Source organism: Dermacentor variabilis, unplaced genomic scaffold, assembly GCF_050947875.1.
Source record: "Dermacentor variabilis isolate Ectoservices unplaced genomic scaffold, ASM5094787v1 scaffold_15, whole genome shotgun sequence".
Lineage (NCBI taxonomy): Eukaryota > Metazoa > Arthropoda > Arachnida > Ixodida > Ixodidae > Dermacentor > Dermacentor variabilis.
The window spans coordinates 8,212,203-8,229,660 of record NW_027460313.1 but is presented as its reverse complement, the minus strand read 5'-3'; the positions used below and the strand labels follow the sequence as shown (position 1 = coordinate 8,229,660).

The following is a 17,458-nucleotide window of genomic DNA, read 5'->3' as shown; positions in this document are numbered from 1 at the left end:
TGCTTCTAGCCATGGCCAGTTTTCCAAGTGAGTGAGCAAATCAACCAAGTAAAGAGGTGTATTAGATGTGGGCAAGATTCCAGCGGGCAAAGTGGGCAAGATTCCAGCGAGTCTTCAAATGTAAGCGGCTTGGAATGCAAATTTAAGTTTTCAAAATTTTTACCACTGGGAACTAACTTATGGGGTTTTACGTGCCAAAACCACAATCTGACTATGAGGCATGCCACAGTGCGAGACTTCTGAATAATTTGGACCACCTGGGGTTCTTTAACGTGCGCCTAAATCTAAGCACACGGGTGTTTTCACATTTCGATGAGCTGCCGTGGCCTGGATTTGATCCTGCAGCTTCGTGCTTAGCAGCTCAACACCATAGCCTCTAAGCAACCACGGTGGGTGGCCTTTTGGGAACTCTTGTCAGATATCAGAGAGGATGTACGAAAGACATTTGGAAAGGCAGTAGGAATAGCGTCGTCAGTCAGCTGCAAATGATCACGTGGACTTTTGACTACTTCCCCACTTATCACATGCCGAAAGGCCCATTCGATGTACTTCAATTCAAAGTGATGTTTGCAAACGACACACTCTGTTGTCAACCCCTTGTCTGCATGTTTGATGTTTCGCAACCACAATTCACGCCAAGCTGCATCTTAGGCTGTCTGAAAAAGGAGGCCTTGGCTTTGCACATTCTGTACCCGCTTCTGCATCCGGGTACAAATCATGTTTGCACTTCTGACGCCATGAGTGCACACCATGTTGTCTAATACATAACACAGGAACAGCTCAATATCACGCACTAGGCACCTCAAAATAATCAGTGGCACATGTGCAACGCTTCCCAGCTTCCAAGTAATCACGATTGACGTGCAAAAAGCGCGGTCTACATGCCTACGCTTACCCAGCAGACTGCGCTAGCACTACACTGGCAAAGGCCGCGTTGCAGCTTGTCCTGGCACACCAGTGCGCTTCATCGCCCCTAGCGATGCCGGGAAATTTTATCGCTCATTGTGCCTCTCCCTCGCATGGCACAGATACGCTGCCCGTCATGCTGCCCCCTTCTAGCCACCATAGTAGATGCCGCGCTTGTCTTCACTCTGTACGGAGGAGCAGGTGAGGAGGACATCAAGGCACCCTAGCAGCTGCGGGAGAAGAATGACCTTCTCCCTCGCCTGATCCTCCTGCCTTGCGCGCCACAGGAGAGGGCACGCACCCGGGGCCCGTTCCTCGCTCGCGTGTGCGCCGCTCCTTCTTCCTCGCTAGGCTCCACCCACCCTCGCCGCGTTGCTATGCTGCGCAATGCATTTTTATACTCTGCTTTCACTCTCTCTCAGCTCTCTCCCCCAGCTTGGCAAAGCTGAGGACGCAATGAGAAACCCAGGAGGTTCTAACAGCTCCACTGTAAAAATTTTCACCAGGGCAGTTTCCAATAGAACGTCTCCATATGGCTTTCATGGATTATGAAAGGGCATTTGATTCAGTAGAAATACAAGCAGTCATGGAGGCATTGCATTGTCAAGGAATGTAAGAAGCATATGTAAATATCTATATAGACTTTACAGCTACTTTAATTCTCCTCAAGAAAAGTGCAAAAATGCCTAGCGAAAAAGAGGTCAGATAAGGGGAGATAATCTCTCCAATGCATGCTGCATGCTTGGAAGTATTCCAAGCTGTTGGACTGGGTAGGGTCAATTGGGAATGAGGACCAAGAGCGTATATCTCGGCAACCTACAGTTTTCAGATGGCATTGTCCTGCTCAACAATGATGAGGATGAATTGCAAGAAATGATTGAGCACCTTGGCTAGTGTAAGAGCAGGGTTGAAGATTAATACAGTGTACTTTTGTTATTTCGACCTCGATTACCTTGATTTTTTGGTTAATTAGATCCTGACTGATGGTTTCAGCTGGCGCCCACACATTTATATGGGCACATACTTTCGTTATTCCAATTCTATATGAGGCCTTCGCTGGAGAATTCAAACTTGACCAGTTGCCATGCACAGTCCTGACCCCTGTGTTGACCCCAATAGCGAACCTCGCATGTCTCGTTAGTGGAGAGAGAATTCGTATTAATGAATAATGAATGTGTATTAAGTGAATACATGGCATCACGCATCACTGCAAACGCCTATTTTCGGCCTATATTAGTAACTATAGCCCACAATTTCTGATTATGTGCCTTTCTTTTTTTTGAAAATAAAATTGGGTCGAAAATTGCCTGCGCGGTGCAATCGGACGTGAAAACAGAACTGCCTTCACGGCGTTTGTATGCTTTACCTTAAAACGGAGCTGTATCGCGGCAAAGCAGACTTAAAGATCTGCGGCGAAGCTGACTTTAGAAAACTGGCCACCATGGTGCAACACATATTAGACCCTTGCCCTTTTTCCTTGCTAAAAAATTGGGTGCGCATTAAAATTGTACGTTGTTTAGGAGCTTTAATGTCATTTTTTATTAGTTTTCTACTTGGGACACATAGAAAGAGGGGGTGCGTTTGATTAGAGAATGTGTTAAAATTGGGCAAATACTGACAAATGAATCGGTGGTGTGTTGTGGTGTTTTTTCTGCATCTTGTTTAATTGGACCCGCTGGATAATTCAATTTAATCTGACCTGTCAAGGTCGAATTAATGGAAGTCAACTGTATGTAGAAGACAAAGCTGATGTTAAATAGCATATGGCAGGAGAACAAGGATTTATGATTGGTAGTCAGCCTCGAGAATCTGTGCAGGAGTCCAATTACCTACAGGGAACCATAATCAATGAGAAGAAAACTTACAAAATAATAAAAATGGGTTAGAGTGGATATAAGCCAAGCATTACGAATTCATGATCGGCAGCTTACTGGTTCCCTTGAAAGGAAGAGTGTGAAATATGTGCGTTCTGCCAGTACAAACAAATACCAGGCCACGGGCAGAAACTTGGCAGGTAACAAAGATGCTTAGGAAAAATCTTAGTACTGTGCAACGAGCAATCAAACGAGAAGTTTTAGCCGTAATGTTAACAGATAGTAAAGAAACAGGTATTGATTAGGGAACAAATGGGGGTAGGACAATATTGTAGTTGACATTAAGAGAAATAAATGGCGCTGTACAGGCCATGTAATGAGCAGGGCTGATAAACGGTGGTTTATTAGATTTAGTGCCAAGGGAATGGAAGCGCAGTTGAGGGCGATAGAGAACTCTGTGGGGGGTGTGATGAAATGAGGAAATCTATTTGTACGAGATTGAGTCAGGCGACACCAGACAGGGGCAATTGGAGATTACTCAGAGAGGCCTTCGTCCTGCACTGGGCATAAATTAATCTGATGATAACAAAAGAACCACAGGTGGTTGAAATTAATTTGGAGCCCTACCACCACAGCCACTCTCATAGCCTGTGTGTTGCTTTGGGGTGTTAAACCCCATAGTGAGCTTTTAAAGTGAGGCTTTCTTTGCCTCTTCCTTCGACTTTTCCACTGTTGCTGTTGCTGCTGTCTGGCACACCGTGTCGGGGAGGGGGGGTTCAGAGCATGTGTATACCTGACAGGAGCGAGGCAGAGGCAGAGAGGAAAGATGACGCAAGAAGCCCGTTTAGACTTTTGCACTGTGTCAAACGTGCACAATGCCCTCTGGCACTCTCTGCACATCGCCATTTTAGCCTCTTGACAGCTGTAATTATCCGCGACCCCTTGCAAAAGCATTGCAGAAATTGCAGCGCTTACCGTGCAAGTCCAAAGAGAAGCTAGATAGACTGTTAGAGAGGAGGGGGAGAAGAGGCAGAGAATGGGGTAGAAGGAGAAGGTGACGTGAGAATGCAAGGAAACGCTACTAGTATAGACATGACAGTGGTTGCGGGCAAACGGGATAAATTTAAGTTTAAGGTAAGGTACAGTACTTACTATTTCTGAAAAATAAATACCATGTAAACTTGTGAAGCGGGCATCTTCCACAGGGCATGCAGAAGCAGAGCCGCATTAAAACGCACTGCACTAGGCAACACTACGAAAGTGCTCGCACCTCAAATCAATGCTTCTGTGCCCACAGCGGTAGCTTTGTGGCTATGGCATTGCTCGAGGTTGCGAGTTTGATCCCGATCGTGGCAACCGCATTTAAACGGGGTTAAAATAAAGAACGCTCATGCACTTAGATTAAGGAACACGTTAAAGAACCCCACGGTGTCAACATTAATCCAGAGTCCATCACTATGACAGGCCTCATGATCTGATTGTGGTTTTGGCACGTACAGCCCCATAATTCAATTAAAGTTTAATACTTCTGCCACAATGCGATGTGCCCTGCAAAGCAATGAATATGCTCAACTCTGTCAGAGGTTACGAAGTGCGGCACACAACAATGCCTAAAGCAAACATCTTCCCCTGTGTGTTCTGTGTACTACGCAGACAGACAGCAGGGGTGCAAGCAAGCTGACTAGCATCAACTCACCACTCTCGTGTTGGACTACACATTGAAGAAATTAAACATTCGCGGTCAACATCACCACTAATTATCTCCAATCAAAGCAAACAGCACAGAAGGCTTCACTTAATCGATCCCCACAGTGTGCGTTTTAAGTAAAGATTTCTTTGCATCTTCCTCTTGTGGGTGCCAGTTGCTGCTGTCTTGCCAATTATACAACAACTTGGGCCCCTGGTTAGGGGCATATCTAGATAGCTTGAGCCGCTGCATATGTGCGACTGGGCATGTGCCACTGAATATGTGAACAGTCATGGCCAGTTCCCCCGAATGGGTAAGGGCTACTGGGTGGGTTCTTCAAGAGACAGGCAGAACAATAGGCAAGTAGGCAATAGAAAATTGAAGAAGTTGGCTAGGCAGAAGTGAATAAGTCGGCAACAGTCAACTGTGGAGAAGTGAAGTGAACAGAATGGGACCAGAGCATGCACTGAGTCAGGAGTGTTGAGCTACTCAGAACTGAAGAAGACATTTCAGCAGGTGTCAGAGAAAGCTTTGCGTATAACTGATTCCAATGTGTGTGTGGGATTCGCTAATTTTTGTTGCCGTTCTCAGTAAATGTGTTCAGCATTCTCTTAATCACTGTGATCATAAATGGTGCCTTTCTGGTATCAAGTGCTAGTGCGTGGGGACTGGTGCCTGAATTTAGGGATGATAGCCCGCACGCCTCTCCTCGGAAGTTGCAGAGGAGACCAGGCAGCTTTGAAACCTGCTTAGCCGTATCAGACGCACACATGTGAATTTTCTCCAATTCTTTGTGCTTTCTGCTATTGACATTTGTTTGAGTGCTGCCTTTTAATGTCCAGTTACCTGCAGCCTCTTTTTCAATGTCAACTGTGCAACATGTCCTCTTCTCTTTCTTTTTCCTGATTGTTTCTTTTTCTTTTTTTTCACTTTGGCATTCGTGTGGCGAAGACCCATGAGAGCTTTGCACATGCATACTGTAATCTATAGCGGGGCAGAGGACCAGCCTACAGGAAGGTGCCTAAGGAAGACCCGACAGAAAAATTATTGCTAGTGGTTTCTGCATGATGTGCGTTACCCTATGGTTCTTGGTGCAGGCACGACGCAAGGACGACGTCCTGCCCAAAGATGGATGCAGCATTAACGATGACCATTTCCTGCACTGGTGCCTGGAGTTCAAAAAACAAGGTGGGCACACCCCTTTGTTGTGAGGTGTCGTGGGCATTCTGGACGTGCTACTGGGCTCGTTGATGTAGCTTCAGATCAGACAATGTGACACGAGCAAAGAGGATGACATGGATCAAGACCTGAGTGTGCTCTTTGTGGTGGAGTTAAAAAATGAGTTATATTTCGAAAAGATTGTGATAAAATGTGTTCGAAGGTTCTAAAAAAAATTCTGGTATGAGAAGTGGGGCTGTGATTGGTAGCAGAATGTTTATTGCATGATTTATTAAGTGTAATCACCTTCCCAATCTTCCAGTCAGATAGTTGTCACATGAAGGAGGCAGTGATATGTTTTTCATATGGCAAAAATTGTGCACAAATGCCTCATTAAGAACAGAATAGCATTGTTCATGTCGGAGGAAATTAGCTGTATCAAAAAAGGTAAATATGGTTGGCGAACTGTTAGGAAGGTGAGGCTTTAGCTGTTTTGAGAGCATTTACATAGTTGTCAGCAGCATGCTGGTGAGTCACCCAGCAAATGTTGTTGGAAGAATGATTAGTAGATTAATAATGTTTTAAGTTGCCTAATATATATGCATACATTATACCAGAGTACCTTTGAGTTATACGTGACAGTGCGAGCTGGAATATGTTTGTCTGTTTGGTCATTCACTTTCGTAGCAGACATGTTTCATTTAGTTTCTATATTGTGAGGCCTGGAAAGGAAATTTTCAAGGAAAATGCTGTAGTTTATACAGCAAAAGCTCGTTGATTAACAACTCGTTAATTCAAAATTTCTGATAATTCGACGTAGCAGCCACGGTCTGTCCGGCAATGCATTGAAAACAATATGTAACACATCTTGCTAATTCACACTGAAATCCGCACCGCCACCGATAACTCGAACTCCGCACCATCGTGGATGGGGAGAGTGCTAGTGTGCTGGAGCACGTTGGCGACGATGGCGTCGCCGTGCGGGCCGCGCAGCTTTGCTTTTTCCCACTGCGGCTGTTTGTTTAGGCCTGACTCGATGGCACGGCCAACACCTCTGTTGCAGGTTGCTTCTCTCCCGGTGAGGTTCTGTATAAAGCTCAATAAAATTGTCGCCGTGCGATGTATGCTGTATGTGTGAGAGAAAGCGTGCGAGGGTGAGCCGGCGAATGCAGCTCAATCTCGCGTGTGAGGAAGGCGGGCGGCTGCGTGCCCTCTCCTGTCGCATGTGCGGCATGGGGGTGAGGAGGAGGAGGGGGGGCATACTTCTCTGGCGGCTGCTGCTTACTGCGCGGCCATGCGAGCGCTGTATCTTGAAAGTGATCTGTGATGTTGCCAAGGTGCGCGCCCGCGTGGGCCTCATCTTCAAAGCGATCTACGATGTTTGCAGAGTGCGTGTAATGCCAGTAGCTTCGTATGCGATGTGCTTTCCACGTTTTGTTCACGTTGAAGCGAGAGCTGTAGGAAGGTCGATTCGCTCGCTGCTACTGCTGCAATTCCTCACGCCAGCGTTTTTCAGCGAGTTTCCGCGGTCATCGAGTGAGATGTGTGTGTGTTTACTTGTGCGCGCGTGGCACCGTACTTGTTAATTTAGTTTGTAGGTGAATGTTTACAAGTTTATACGGCTGATAAAACTACTATCCTCACTTCATATAGCTATCTGCTAATTTAACCGAAAATTTTTTCTGACTTTCATTATTTCTAATTTTGTATAATTCGAATTTTCGTAGCATCCCCGCGGAATTCGAACTAACAAACCTTTAGTGTAGTTACTAAACTAGTCAGCTTTGTTCTAGTTTTTAGTAGTTGTGGTTTTCTTAACTACTTCGTACATCATCCTTGTGCAGTGACGATTGGGCAGGTTTATTTTACCACTTGATAGTACGAAATTGAGCCAGCTGGTTTATGAATAGCATGGTGAACAGCACAGGCAGCAAAACAAAGACGGAGCATGTGTGCACGTCTGCATGCTTATTTACCACATTCAAGAAGTGCTTCTGGGCTGCTTTTAGACAAGTTAGTGAGGGCTTGTTTCCACAAAAATTGCCTTCTGCAATGTTATCAGGGTGTCCCTAAGTTAAGCGATGAGTTGTAAGCTTTCGCTCCTTTTTTTCTTTCTGCAGGTAACAAGGTGCTCCTGCTGAGCAATGATTGCAACCTCCGCAACAAGGCCATGATTAACAGCATTGACACAATGTCAGCCGACCAAATGGAGAAGAAACTTGGTCCGCCCACTACCAAAGAGGGTCACAAACAGACGCCGCTGCCCACGTTGTCCACCGAGAAGCAGAAGCCCAGCGCACTACTGTCGCAGCATTTGGAGCTCAGACCCCGTAAATTTAGCAGCCGGTCGAGCCAGAAGTTGCCCCTGCCTCCTGGTACAGTTAACTTGGCACCAGTTGCTTGTCTGCAGGCACTGTGGTTTTACCAACAATGTTCAAAGTGTGAAAATTTTGAAATTGAATCAAATCTGTGTGAGAAGAAAAAAATGGTTTCGAATGTAGAATATACTGTATATATTTTTTGACACTAGGAGCTGGAAAATTAAATGCAAGCTATACGGTGAAATTTTTCTCATTACATATTAATGATTATCAGTAATTGAACTCCCTTAAGGCAAGCTACAGGCTGGAGCCAACATATGTAGGCAAGGGGACTTGTCTTTGTTAAGGCAACAACTACTTTTCTTGGCAGTGTTTCTTCACACAGCCCACTCTCCCTCCTTTGGTGAGGAGTTGTGAGTGAGTGAGAAAGAATTGGGTGAGGGAACTGGAAGGGTGATTCAGAGGAGGGATCCTTGTCAAAATTTTGACTCCAGGCTTCCCTCCTTTGACCATTGTTGATCACTTAAGTCATTCTTCACCTTCCTGGGTCTTGTGTGGATTGCATGTAGTCGCATTCACAGGTTCAAGGTACACACAGTCTCTTTAAACAGAGACATTTCATTAGTTTTACTGTTGCCTTTGCACTCCGGAGTTGCCATCTTTGATGATCTGGAAATGGAATAATAAAAAAAAAAGCTGCTTTGTGCTGCTTTGTGCTGCTTTTTGTTTGCCTTAATACAGCCACATTATATGCATGTGGCAATATGATGTGAAAATTAATGTCCAGTTGCTGAGGACATGTTGACAAATGTGCAATGACAGTAAGGCTAGAATTCCACTAGATTATCTTTATATTTCTTACTGTGGTTTGGAGCAGTCAAGAAGAAAGGGCAGGCCACGAAATGGGTCTTTGTTTCATTTAAATTTTGCTTCCATCGAAATTTTATTTTATTGAGTTTTGGCTCGAGCACTCTGGTTGCCGCAATATATACTGCCTCTAATGATTCAGTGCATGCCCTGTTGTGGCTAAGTGAGATCCAGCTAGATAGCAGGAATCAGAGAGGAGTAGTATATTTGTTCACATGCTTACAAAGAAGAAAAGAAAGGGGCGATGTTGGGGGGAGGGGGAGCGGTATGTGATGTTTTACCATACATGTAGTTTCTTTTTTTTTTCATTTTCTTCATGTGAAGTGCTTGATGTGTCTTGTTGCAGTTAAATGAATGCTCAAATGACATTTCCAACTCGTTAATTTTTTTTTGCCGTAAATTAAGGCCCCTAGGAAAGAATGCTGGCAAGTGTCGCAGTGCCCTAAGTAATTTACAGTGATATACACTTTTTTCTATAAATCATTTCGTTTTGGGATGTGTCATTACATCATGATACATTGGCTTGCTTCATTCCTATGATTATTGTGGCTGCCACTTGCAAGCATAGACAGAAGAAACATGAACAGCACTCTCATTTGTTTATTTTCTGAGCAACACCTTCATACCTAGCCTCATTGTGACACAATGCTAGCAAATTTTGCCCTGTCACAACATCACAATGATGTTGATAACAGGTCAGGCATTTCAGAACCAACTTCAGTGTCAAATTAAAATGCTAGTCTAACCTCGTTATAATGAACTCGCATCCAACACAAAATGCCTTTATTATAAGCATATGTTCGCAACCTGTTCTTATCGGGGAAAGTTTTAGATTTACTTCATTATTTCCTATAAATTGTCAAGTGTCGGTACTTCATTAGGCTGTGATGCACTGCGTTTATAACTAATTGATGACCTTCTTGCCATCTTTGATTTGTGTTGCAGATGTCTTGCAGAAACAGAAGGATGCTTCCAAGGAAGCGTCAGCCACATCGAACACTACTGCTGTACGTGGCCTTTGCTGGTTAAATCTGTACTGAAGGAGTCCATTTCCTCCTGACTTCAAAGGAGCACTAGCAGCTTTTGAATGGTCTTCAGGAACTCTGTCGTGCTTGCCCCCTGCTCCCAACACCTGCTGCTTACTCATGCGTGGGCTTTCAACAAATGCACATTTCGGTCGAATGGTTGGACAAGCTGTAATGCTCAAATTAAAATCAACACATTCACTGCAGCAGCATTTTTTAACGTCCCTGCTCCATAGGGTGGTGCATCTTTGCTCCTTTCTCAGGCTTTGGAGAGATGGCACCACTATCCTTGCTATATGCCCTTGAATATTGCTATATGCCCTTGAATTGCCATTGCTTGCCATTGCATTGCCATTGAATATATGCCATTGCTATATGCCCTTGAATTGCTATATCCTTGAATATGCTAAGGATGTCTGGGACCCTTACACTGCTATAAATATATCAAAAATTGAACGAATACAGCGTCTCGCAGTCAGATTTATATTCAATAAATATCGGCGGGCGGACTCCCCTTCTCAACTTTGTGTACAGGCAGACCTACCGACATTACAGGCAAGATCTCAATATGAAAGACTTAAATATATTTACCTAATAATTCATCATGTTCATATTAGGCATACAGACTTTTTTGAAATTCTTTCTGGTGAAACCACTAGACATCGTCATTCAATGTTTATTCGTCCCCCTGTTATACATACCGATTGTTTCAAGTATAGCTTTTTTCCAAGAGCTATCAAAGAATGGAACTCCCTGTCGGAAGAAGCCGTTTCATCCTCATCAATTGATTTCTTCGCAAAACACATTGGAAATATCCTAGTTTGTAAATAATGTACTTAACTTTGTGTCCTTGTTATCTTCAGTGGTTTATGCTGTTACCTCTTGGTGTTATTAATTTTAATCTATTGTCCCTTTTTGTGTTTCAATGTACAATTTTCCATGTGCAAAATATGTGATTTATAATTGTTCGTATTCCTCTCCTGCTATAGCCCTGTGTAAGGGCTGGCAGTATCTGTAAATAAATAAATAAATAAATAAATAAATATATCAGCAGGCATGCTTGAAAAACACCAAGTTATCTCTGGGCCTCGCCAGGTGATGCTCCAGAGAATTGTATCAGCCTGGGCCATTAACAAACACAGATGTTGCTTTTGTGGCACTTTTTGGACATATCTCTTCTAGAGTGCCAATTTGGGTCTGAAATTGACCACTTGGAAATTAGATGTCTGGAGGTTTCCATCCTGATCCCGCTAGAGTTTTTTCAGAATACAGGTGATCCAGTGGCCTTCCCTCATTCCCAGTGTTCGGATGTGGCATGCACAAATGAATTTCTGTGCACAAGTGCAGAAATGAATGACTGCTTTCTCCGCTTCACACGTGGTCTCCTCTGGTCACCTGCTGGCACTGATTGGTGCACAGAACAACTCTTTCAAACTTTGCTTGCTGGTTTGTCTGCAGTGTGTCTCATGATTCTCCATATTCTCATATGGATGGCCACCTGAAAAGGAAGTGGAAAGCTTTCTGAAAACAGAGTACTTGCAGCCACCTCTCCTTCAACCAATGCAATGGGATAATCCACACATTCATGCAAGCATGCCTGGCAATTGACTTGACTGTTACTTTTCTCTACTGCAAGGAACTCCCCTTCTGTGGGCAGACATGGTGTTACAGTCTTTGCAGTGTATGCTTTTTGTAGCCATGTTCTAGTTGTGGAAAGCATAATTTTTCATTATTTGTTCATCTGGAACAACAGGATGGTACTGTATGGAAGCTATTTTTTTTTTTTAATCTGATATGGCGTTGAGGTCCCATCCATGCTTCGCTCCCTCTCTGAACATGGTGCACACATTTTCACTTAGTGCATAGTAGGCAACTGCTCTGTCGCAACCTTTCTTACTTGGCTAGAGCTTCTTCGTGTCATTTGCTTAAGGATTTAATAGGAATCTCACCAGGTTCTATTGCTCAATTTTTTTTTCTCAGGTAGCACTTACTAGAAAACAAAATATTCATTGTGTGGCTCATTCACTCTTGTCTCATCTTCATTTTTTTCTTATTAAATCATGTACTGGGGACCAGCCCACGTAAACGCATTCCTGAAGTTAACACTTCTACACTATGGAAACGACCTGAACATTTACTGTTGCATCGAAGGATTATTGGCTGCAATTCAACCCCCACTATAATTAATGTGTTAAAACATCATCTATGTTAGTCCCTAGAACATCTCTAATGACTCCTTTGCAAAGAGCCACCATGTAGCTCATTGAAATTATGGGTCAAGTCATTTTGGCCATTCTGAAACAATTGCCATCCATCTAGGAAGTTTATCCCAGCTTGAAATGCATGCTTATTCTGGCAGAGGAGTGGAGAATGTCTGCTACAGTCTTGAATTTGAGAAATGGCAGAAGTGAGACCCCTTTGGGGGATTGGCAGGATGGTCAAGACAAATGGTTGTCCGAGTTTGCAGTTCACAGTTGTAGGAAGGGGCGCCTGGGATTGATTTGGCTGCTCCTAGAATTCAGTCTTGTTCATTATCTCGGTGGCAGATTTTGAGAGTGGGCATCATTTTGGTGAGCAACTGCACAGAAGATACCTTTTTTTTTTTCAACAGCGCCGATTAGCCTGTGAAATGGTGCCGACTAGCCATGTGAAAATGGGCAAGAATGCAGAACAAAGTTGAAAAAAAAACAAGAAAAAAAAACAGCTGTGATATACTTTATTAAGATCGTTTAATCATTCCGGGTCACTTCGCCACACCTGGCACCTACTTGTCAGAACAGAGTGGCATGATCACAAACACCATTATTCTTGTATGGCCAGTCCTGTCACATTCATTTCACAGTGATTGTGCAGAGAAAGGCCACGGTTCTTACACGTTCTCACTCGGTGTTTATGATGACAGCAGATAAACAGTACAAGAAAGTATGTAGGCTAATAATGAACATAATAAGTGCCGAGGAGCTTTGGGAGCTCATGGATATTTTTTTAAGTTTGCTGAAAATGAAGGCAGAGTAGACAAAGAAAATATTCCTGCCATCATGAACTTTTATTTAATCTTTGACATTGCATGGCATTTATGCTCAGTAATCAACAGATTGTTACTGAAATGGGGGAGAACGAGAAGGCCCTGTTAGCAAGAAGCTGTAGTGATGCTATCCACTTCCATATATATATATAGGTTGCTTGTGGAGGAGGCCAAGATGAAAATTCTGTCCTTCAATGCATGATAGTTGTGTATTGTGTAATATTATGTACACTACACTGGCATGCTTTCCTGGAGGCCACTGCAGTTTGCTGTGCTGCATTTAGAATAAGGAGCCCAGCAAAAAGTCATAACTACATTGATGGTGCTGATAATGATTGTGAAGGCTCAAAAATCTGACAAGCTTTCTTGAGGGAAAAGTGTCCAATGGCACTATTGCTAATGGAGGATGAATTGACATCAAATGGCATTGTAGTTGCCATATCAAAGGTTTTATTGGGAAAGCATGAATGAAATTGTGTGTACCATACTTTTATAAAATATTTGATTCTGTTTGTGTTATCTTTTTTGCTTTTAGTAAAAATTTCTTCTTTTGTGGTGAGTTGCCCCTTGCTCTAGTAGCTTCCTTTTTTTTTTTTCTTTCATTGTTGTGCTACCAGTGCGATGTATCACCACAAGTACCTGTTGGAGACACCATTTTGATGGAAGTTCGTGAAATCCTGCGGGAAAGCCTGAACCTGACCCTCCAGAGCGAACTGGAAAGTGCATTTGGGACACTTTGGTGAGCAAGTGCTGTAACCACCTCACCTTGTGCGCACGGAGTTGGGCAGGGGGTTGATACAGGAGACGGGCCTGTAAGTTAGCGCTGTTACTCTACTAACCATGCTTATGGTGCAAGGAAATGATGAAACTAAAACCAGTTGCAGCTAGCTCATCTCATGATGTACGCTTGATGTCAAAAGTTTATGCACCACCGGATCCAAGAAAATGTTGATTATCCAAGCAGCTTGCAACCATAGCCAGTAAAATCGTAGTGCTATGCGATTTGCACGTGCTTGCACAGGCTGGAAATTTTAATACCAGCTCGGGAATATTCAGCTTTTTTTTTTTATATCCCATGGTTTGTAAACTTTTGATGCTGGCTATTCTTCATTTGGCCTCAAGCATGCTCTGAAGCATGCCTGTTTGTGTGTTCCACAAGTGTGAACATATGCGGCATGAACTCAGTGTGCACCATTTATCACTGAAAGGGTTTTTGTTTATTTCATATAGACATGGGGGGGGGGGGGCCCATATGCTCATGCAGTTTTTGTATGTATTGCATCATGCTTTAAATATGTGCCTCATGACTGTAATGTGTCTTTCCATAACACTGATAGGGCTTATGGTAAGCTTATAAGATAGCATATAGTCAGAAGGGTTTGGGTGTGAGTTAGTTGGTACGGATCATTCATATTTAAAACAGCGCCAAAAAACACGGACATGGGAGGAAACAGGACGAGCGCCGACTGCCAACAACACCTTTATTGAAGCCTGCACGACAATTCAATACAATATACAATATACAATTTGCAATGGGCATAAAGAGAGTGAAAGAAGGAAGGGAAGGTGAGTCATGGTCGGTTAACTCCTGCTGCGCATGCATCAATAACATTAAACAATGCAAATGTAACCATACACATAGTGGACACTGGCCAAACTGATTAACTTCTAAGGAACTTAAGTGCTTTATTACAAAGAGCTATGGAAGGGGAACTAACACAGGTGGCTCCTAACTGATACATAGAAAATGCCTCAAAGATTTCTCCGGCCACCTGGCAGTAATTAAGATTGCTGTACCTGGCAGTAAGTAAGACTGGCAGTAATCTGGCGATTCATTGTGCAAAGTGTGGCTGTTCACCACTCCTGGACGACACACGTGTGCGGAAAAGGTACAGCAATCGGGGCCAGAGAAATCTTTGAGGCATTTTCTATGTGTCAGTTAGGAGCCACCTGTGTTAGTTTCCCTTCCATAGCTCTTTGTGATAAAGAACTTAAGTTCCTTAGAAGTTAATCAGTTTGGCCGGTGTTCACTATGTGTATGGTTACATTTGTATTGTTTAATGTTATTGACGCATGCGCAGCAGGAGTTGACCGACCATGACTCGCCTTCCCTTCCTTCTTTCACTCTCTTTATGCCCACTGCAAATTGTATATATTTGCGCAGGCTTCAATAAAGGTGTTGAAGGCAGTCAGCGCTCGTCCTGTTTCTTCCCTTGTCCATGTTTTTTGGCGCTGTTTTAAATATGAATGAGCATATAGTAGTTGAAGCAGAAGGCATGTCGTCTTTTGAGAAAAACTGTGCTGTGCATTCTGCATGTTGTTCGGCTCAGGACTATATAAGAGCAATCTCTAGCAATTAGGAAGGTTTATTTACCACGTTCATAAAGTGTTGTAGGCCCCTCTAATGCAGCATTGGCTGCTGCATGCAGTCCTGTATGCTAACACTGAGTTTAACAAACGTAAAAGCACTTTCTTGGTTGAATGTGAGGCTGCATGGCCTACATGTCCTTGTGTGTTTCAGCTGCCTTTGTGTGAAGGTCCTTTGCAACCTTGTTTTTATTCTGGGGTTTTATCTTATGAATCATATTTATGAGGCAATTTTGAGCAACTGGGGTTCTTCAACGTGCGCCTAACTACAAGTACATGAGCTTTCTTGCAATTTGTCCCCATTGAAATGCAGTTTCTGCGGCAGAGATTGAACTTGTGACCTTGAGCTCAGCAGCATGCCGTCATAGCTACCACGGTGGGTCTTTGCAACCTCATACAGGTTTTTAGTGTAAAGTAGGAGGTGCAGCTGCAAGTTGGAAGGGAGGCATTATAATTGTTTTCTTTTTGCACACTATATAAAATTTACTTACTGCAGACAAAGTTGGTGGCCGCCTTGTGTTTTTTTTTTTTTTCTTTCCCTAAGTTGAGATGAACTGTTTCAAACCTGCTTTGCCATTTTTTTTTTTTTTTTGTGCTATGTGAAGTCAATGTTATGTTTGCTTGGGCATCGGGTGACATGCGAGTGTGTAACCATCCCTCTTTTTTTCTTACCAATGCTGCTGTGCTTCGCCATACAAAGGCTTCGGGTCGCTGAAATCAAGCCACCTTGGACTGAAGAGTCTGCCCTGCAGTGTATCCTCAGGTGGGTTCTCGATGCCACATGCTGCTTTTCAGGGCTTGTGCCATGTTCAAACATTGGTTGCATGCTCATTAACTGTTAATAAGTGCCCAATAAATAATATCTGGCAGGTGCCTGGTACCTCATGGCATCCTAATAGCAACCTAACCTAGCTTAATATATAACTAATATTTCTTAAGTAATGGTTAGTGGTATTTGTTATGTATAATGTTCTCTAATGCAGAAATTATCCAGCACTGTTTGTCTTGTTTGGGAGTAGCAGGGCTACATGTGCTGCTAAACGGCACATTTTACCTCATTATTCTTGCCATTAGGGTGCCTTATATTAAGTACTGTTGTGGTGAAGTAAACCAGATCAATTAAAAAAAAACTAACCTGATAGATTTTTTTTACTCTCTACATTACCTATGTAAATTACAAAGCCACTGCCATCAATAGGTCAATTCAAGACTGTTAAGATGCATGTGACTTCAAGGAATTCCATGCAAAATTGACACAGAAGAGAATAAAGTCTTTAGATTGAGCTTTTCTTTAGATTTTGCTAACATCATGAGCAATTCTCATTGCTCTGGGCACCACTCCCAAGACGTTACAAAGCTTCCGCTGGGCCCATATTGTCTTATAGTGCCTAACATGGGACAAAGGACAAAAAAGACAGAACTTGCAAGCAGGTGTGCTAACTTCCAGTTCATTTTATTGCAAAAATGATGTGAACTTATATACTGTATTTACTTGCATAATGCTTGCACTTCTTTCGTGGAAAATTGATGTGAAGTTGGAAGGGCGCGATAATATGTGGGGAAAATTTTCTGATAGAATGTTTTCAGTGCTACAGCATAGACCACTTGCAACGAAAGTAATTGGAGTCACGAATATCCGCACTATTTGCAGTACTATACTATATAACCAAAACAATATTTTTCAAAGGCTGCACATGTTCAAAACACGTAGACCAAGCAGCCGTGCAACGGGGTGCGCTGGTTAGACCTAGCCGGCAGGGGTTTTGGGCGGCATGCCGCTGCGGCAAGCTCACCCTTGATACGTCTGTACCCGCAAACGATTACGTAGAGATTAGGCATGCGATCATGCACACACGCTCAACTGACAGCAGCGCATGTGAACAGTTTGGTTTCTTGGGTGATCAGCCGCGGCAACTATTTAAACGCCTACCAAGTTTGTATGTGCACGTACTGGTAGGAACGGCGGAAGCTCGCATGTGGACATAAAGCCGAAATGCTTTGAACTAAATTTGCTGAACACCGCCTAAACTAACAGCAGGCAAGGTTGCATGTGCGACATCTGCATTTCATGACGGTTGCATGCAAACTGTAGTGTACTGTTCACGAACTGAAGCAGCATTCAGTCGCCTAGGCAACCGCCGCGTGCCTGCATCGCACTGCCGCTGCTTTGTTTTTTTTTTCCCGTTTCTTGTTCGTTCGCTCTGTGTCTTCCCCCCTCCTCCATATCACCCACGTTGCTATCCCCTCCCACTAGCTGGCGCACCTTGTTGTGAAGCGCGCTCGCTACA

The 17,458-nt window shown here is 43.4% G+C and overlaps 1 protein-coding gene across 2 annotated transcripts in view; it reads left to right on the top strand.

The window, feature by feature from the left end:
* Positions 1 to 17,458, top strand: part of Swt1 (Swt1 RNA endoribonuclease) — a 130,521-nt gene that overhangs the window by 24,066 nt on the left and 88,997 nt on the right. For both annotated transcript variants that reach the window (XM_075678032.1, XM_075678033.1), the window contains exons 7-11: positions 5,505 to 5,595; positions 7,686 to 7,940; positions 9,699 to 9,760; positions 13,421 to 13,542; positions 15,871 to 15,933. In XM_075678032.1, the coding sequence (XP_075534147.1) occupies positions 5,505 to 5,595; positions 7,686 to 7,940; positions 9,699 to 9,760; positions 13,421 to 13,542; positions 15,871 to 15,933 (593 nt within the window). The remainder of the gene's footprint in view (positions 1 to 5,504; positions 5,596 to 7,685; positions 7,941 to 9,698; positions 9,761 to 13,420; positions 13,543 to 15,870; positions 15,934 to 17,458) is intronic.